General features: G+C 43.6%; 1 protein-coding gene across 1 annotated transcript in view; it reads right to left on the bottom strand.

The window, feature by feature from the left end:
* Nucleotides 1–4,581, bottom strand: part of LOC139639060 (copine-4-like) — a 15,584-nt gene extending 11,003 nt beyond the window's left edge. Inside the window, exons 1-2 of the mRNA XM_071513122.1 lie at nucleotides 4,498–4,581; nucleotides 1,076–1,127 (exon numbers count right to left, since the gene is read on the bottom strand). Coding sequence (XP_071369223.1) covers nucleotides 1,076–1,127; nucleotides 4,498–4,581 — 136 coding nt within the window. The remainder of the gene's footprint in view (nucleotides 1–1,075; nucleotides 1,128–4,497) is intronic.
* Between the last annotated feature and the right edge of the window lie 473 nt (nucleotides 4,582–5,054).

Genomic DNA, 5,054 nt, shown 5'->3' with positions numbered 1-5,054 from the left:
ATTTTGTTTCCATTGATCTTTGCATTCAGAGCTTGATGTGATATTACATAATGTTTGAATATAAATTATTGACTTAAAAAACAGGAATAAGGGCCTTTTGATCAAATCTTTTCTCTTTTCTGCCTCGGTTCCTGGAGTTTTGTCACATTATCACACAGATTAAAAACATGTTAATATGTCAGTATATTAGAAACACATTGTTTTACTTTCTGTAAGTCATTGTAAGACTTCACTGGGGTCCAGAGAAACACTGAAAACCATTTAGAACTAGAGCTGCATATGAATCACAATATGAACTTTAAGGCTGGATATTGGCAAGGACCTCACAAGGACCTTGCTGTGTACCACCTGGTAGTCTAATATGTACATCACATTATATTGATAACTCAGCGGACAAATTGAGTCAAAACTATTTAATTCAAAAGGGATTTGAGGGAAATTTAAGGACATTTTAAATCTGTTTAATTTTTTTTTTAATGTATCGATACGAGGGGCTGGAAAATCAATACAGTATCATGGAAAAAAATATTGCGATACTCAGCTGTATCGATTTTTTTGCACAGCCCTAATGAACTTCTGTAATTTCCAAATCTCAGAGTCTGCAGTGAGTTTCTTCAGAGAGAGTTCGGTCCAAACTGGATTTGTGAACCAGGAGGTTTAGAATCCAAACCTTCATCAGACTCAAACTCAGTCAATCTGCTCTCTCACATCTAGTTTTTTAACTGAATCACTTTTTCTTTAAACGATTTTAAAGCTCTAAAAAAATGCAGGACAAGAAAAAACTTTGATATGAATCGTAGTAGAAAGCACAATTGAAATATTCTGTCAAATAATCACAATTGGATTTTTTGTCAATATCTTTCAGCTCTACTGAGAACCACTGAAACCCTGAAAGCCCTTAACAGATCTGGGTCCAGGTGTCTCCTGCTGTGTCAGGTCTCAGGTGAAGTGGATCCCGGGTCTCAGACTGATCCTCGGATCTAAGCCCGATCCGTCCGGACTTCTGACGCTCCGGATCAAATATCTTTGGAGTCGTTTGGTTTCAAAGAGACGGAGAGAATCAAAAAGCTCCTACCTGCACACTCCGGGTTTTCCTCGTTAAAATTCACAGCGAAGTCGTGGGAGACCTGGGGGGGGGGGGGCAGAGAGAGAGGGGGGGGGCGGGGGGGGGGACACAGGAAAGTCTGTTTGATCTCTGCATAAAAAAAAAAAATAGAAGGAACCTGCCACAATGGAATAAGTGCATACACTCTCTCTCTCTCTCTCTCTCTCTCTCTCTACCATCATTCATTCAATTTTTTCACTTGACATCTAATATTGGTCTTTCCCTCCTCTTCCATTTTCTTCTCTTCCTCCTTTCTTTGTGTCTCTCCTCCCCTCTCTCTCTCGCTCTCTCTCTCTCTCTCTCTCTTCCCCCCTCGAGCTTTATTGGCAGGATGTACATGTTCACATGTTGCCAAAGCAGAGATTCAAACATAAATGAGATAGAAATAAAGTAAAATAAAATGAAATAAACTGCATACCAAATATATAGATTCATCACAGAATATTTGTGGACAGACTCTCTCTCTCTCTCTCTTTCCCCCCTCCCTCTCTCTCTCACTCTCTCTCCCTCCCTCTCTCTCCCTCTCTCTCCCTCCCTATCTCTCCCTCTCTCTCGCTCTCTCCCCCTCTCTCTCTCTCTCTCTCTCTCTCTCTCTCTCTTCCGCCCTCTCTCTCTCTCTCTCTCTCTCTCTCTCTCTTCCGCCCTCTCTCTCTCTCTCTCTCTCCCTCTCTCTCTCTCTCTCTCTCTCAGCTCAGTGTGTAATCACTGACAGGTGACATTCACTGGCTGTTGTACAGGAAGTGTCAATCATTCTCCAGTTGCCGGGAGCAACAGGAGCAGTTGAGTGACTGATGCTGCGTTCAGGACACACGGGAAAAGACGGGAGATACGAGCTTCCTTCTGGAGAGGTTTTGCTGGTGATCTGGATCTGGGATTTTCACCATGAGACGGTTTTCTTTTTTTTAGCCAGAACTCTTATGCTGCGTTCAGGTGCCGGTGGGAAAGCCCGACATACGGGACTTCCAACTCGGCTGCTACACAGCGTTGCTTATGCTGTTTTGCAGGAAAATCGAACCCAAATGATAAACAAACAGAAACCTTTAGAGAGGCTGCAGCCTGGAGGATTGTTCAGTGTTGATGGAGGTTTGACTGCTGAGGCTGTTTTCACTCCTGATGTGAGAATGATGCATTGTTTAGTTTTTCAAAAATCACACGGTCCAGACAGGGTTGCCGAGCCTCCAGGATTAGCAAGGAGACTCCGGTAATCAGCCTCAGTCTCCCGGGATGGAAAAAATAAATTCCAAGAGATTTTTTATAAGAATGTGTGTGAGTTGGGTATGTTGTGCGTTGTGTGAGTCCACTGCGTCGGATGAAGGTTATTTTCATGACTTTTTGCTGGGCTGAGCTTTTTACATATTTACTGTGTTGGTTTTCTTGGTTGTAGGTTGTGTATTTAGCAACTGGCAATGTGTGATGATGGTTAACAGGACATGCATGTGGCCATTACACATTTGGCACTGAGTAATGGTGACAGCATATGTCAGGAATGATGTAAAGTGCAAATTTCCATAGTAGATAGTAGAACTGATTGATGCTGTGTGTCATTGTATGGCAATAATAATGGGGCATCATATTATTATTATTAGTTTTTTGTTTGTCTAACCGCCCCCAATAAAAAAATCTCTGGTAAATTGGCTCCGGTAATTTGGTAAACATACAACAAAACCCTCACAACTTCTGCCTATACTATATCTTATATCATGGAGACTCTAGAGGATTACGCAAATGAACGGCTGTCAAGAATAAAATAATAATAAATAATTTAATAATACGGACTTCGAGGGACAATCTTATCACAGAAGAAGGCCGGCTCTGACTTGTTGGCATTTGTCACACTGGACCAGTGAGATAAGTTGGTCCAGTCCAAACTACAGAGCTGACGATTGCAATCATGCAAAAATCCCAGTTGATCCATGCAAACACCAGTTTCCCCAGTCACCAAACAGGATGTGAAGATGTTTTCAACCAATAAAATTCAGATTAAATGGTTCGCTTCCTGAGATTGGTTCGAATGGTTTTCTCACCAGAAATGAAGCGCTCCACAGTTCACTTGGAAGCGGCCTGAGACCAGATCTTCCAGGTGGACCAGAGAGCGGTTGTCTGGTCCGATGGGTTCGATCAGGGTGTTCACACCGCCCCAAACGACCCGAACCGAGGGGGTGAACGCTCCGGGGTTCGATTCAAACGGACTGAACAAGGCTGGTGTGAAAACACCCTGAGACTTCTAGTTTCAAATAAAAACTCTTTTCATCACATCAGTCATTTTGTGATCAGAACTGTTCAAACGCCACAGCAGGACACCGCAGCTTGTGGTGCTTCTTGCTTTGTTGTAAAACAAGATCTCAAATGTCTCATCAGTCAGTTTGTGTGTTTTAAGACTGAGAACAGTTTCCATTAAAGGGCGACAGCAGACAGAACAAATCAATCTGATTCAAACTAAAGTAAAACGCTGTGACACATCCAGTGATGTTCAGCCGCTTTTAGGTTTTTAAAAAGAGAAACATTGATTTAGTGCCTCAAACATCTGAAGTTCAATTTGCACTCACTCCAAGTGGAGCTGATGTCTGCTTTCATTGACTCAAACAACTCCAAGATATCAGTTAACATCTCAAAAAACAATCACACTTTAATTTAGATAGATCAAGTGACAATAATGTGTCACTGAAAAGTTTCAAGTGAGACTTATAATTGTGTGAAAAGTCTCTATTCAGTGTCTGAGCTATAGGGTTCATCTTAGGGTTAAATAGTCAGCAGAGAGGCAGCAAATAGAGACAGTTTGAACATTTTGAACATCTACTTTTCAACACCTGATAGTTGCCGATCCAAATAAAGTGTTACTGAATTTGACGTGATGAAAAAGCTGGAAAAGCTCCTGATTCGCTCCTAAACTTTTTATCTCATGTAAAACCAGAAGACCCCCGCCAAGGTTCGTGCTGTTATTGCTTGTTGGTGAGTCGGATCCGGATCCGCTCCAGAATTGAATGGGTTCTTCCTTGGCCCATGCTACGCCCTTCCACCAAGTTTCATGAAAATCGGCCTAGTGGTTTTCCGTAATCCTGCTGACAGACAAACAGACAAACAAACGGGGGGGTTTTTTTGTGTTTTTTTTTTTTAGTGTTCCCATCTGATCCCTTGAACAGCAACCAGAGTCTACAGGAAAGTTGGTTCACGGTTGGAAGTTGGACAGCGTGAACTCTTCAAACTGAGTTCAGACGGTTATTACCGCGTGACGTGAAGGCAGCATGAGACGAGCGGCTGCTGGTCAGCATGGGGTCAGAGAGGAGGGGGGTGGGGGGGGGTGGTTAATCACCCGGCCCGGCCCAGCACCGGCCTCGCCTCTCGGTCGGACCGGACCGCCTGCCGGGCCGGCGGGTGGCTGGACAGGAAATTACCTTGAAGTCGGGGGGGATCCGCGCTCCGAAGCCGAACGCCGGGAACATTTTGTCGCTGCGAGGAGAGAAGAACAAAAACGACATGATTACACCGGAAGAGGAGGAAGAAGAAGAAGAAGAAGAAGGATGGAAGGCGATGATTAGCGGGCGGCGGGTTCCTAACGAGCCGATTCAGCCGCTGCGCTCTGATTGGCCGAGGGAGCCGAGCTGGGGGAGTGATTGCGTAGAACTTCACTCTCGTTCCCCGAAGTGTGAAGAAGTGAAGAAACTTTAAAGCAGAAAATGACTTGCAGTAAAGGAGGATGATGGAGATGATACTGAAGAGGAAACAAGATTACAGACTGGAGACACATCTGAAGACTCATTTCCATTTAGGAGAAAAATGGGTAACACTTTAGATTAGGGAACACATTAACTATTAACTCTGGCTTTTCCCTCAGTAGTGTAATAATTTCTCTGAATAATAAGTGACACTAACACCTTGCAACCCCATACTGAGCAGAGCAGACTGATTCATGTTCAACAGCTTCCTTACTGACTGACATCCCACTACTATA

Source organism: Centroberyx affinis, unplaced genomic scaffold (genome assembly GCF_046629955.1).
Source record: "Centroberyx affinis isolate AG114_WGS23_722 - 3 ecotype Tasmania unplaced genomic scaffold, CSIRO-AGI_Caff_v1 ptg006786l_1, whole genome shotgun sequence".
Classification (NCBI taxonomy): domain Eukaryota; kingdom Metazoa; phylum Chordata; class Actinopteri; order Beryciformes; family Berycidae; genus Centroberyx; species Centroberyx affinis.
The sequence above is the reverse complement of the archived record's forward strand: the minus strand, read 5'-3'. Positions and strand labels throughout refer to the sequence as shown.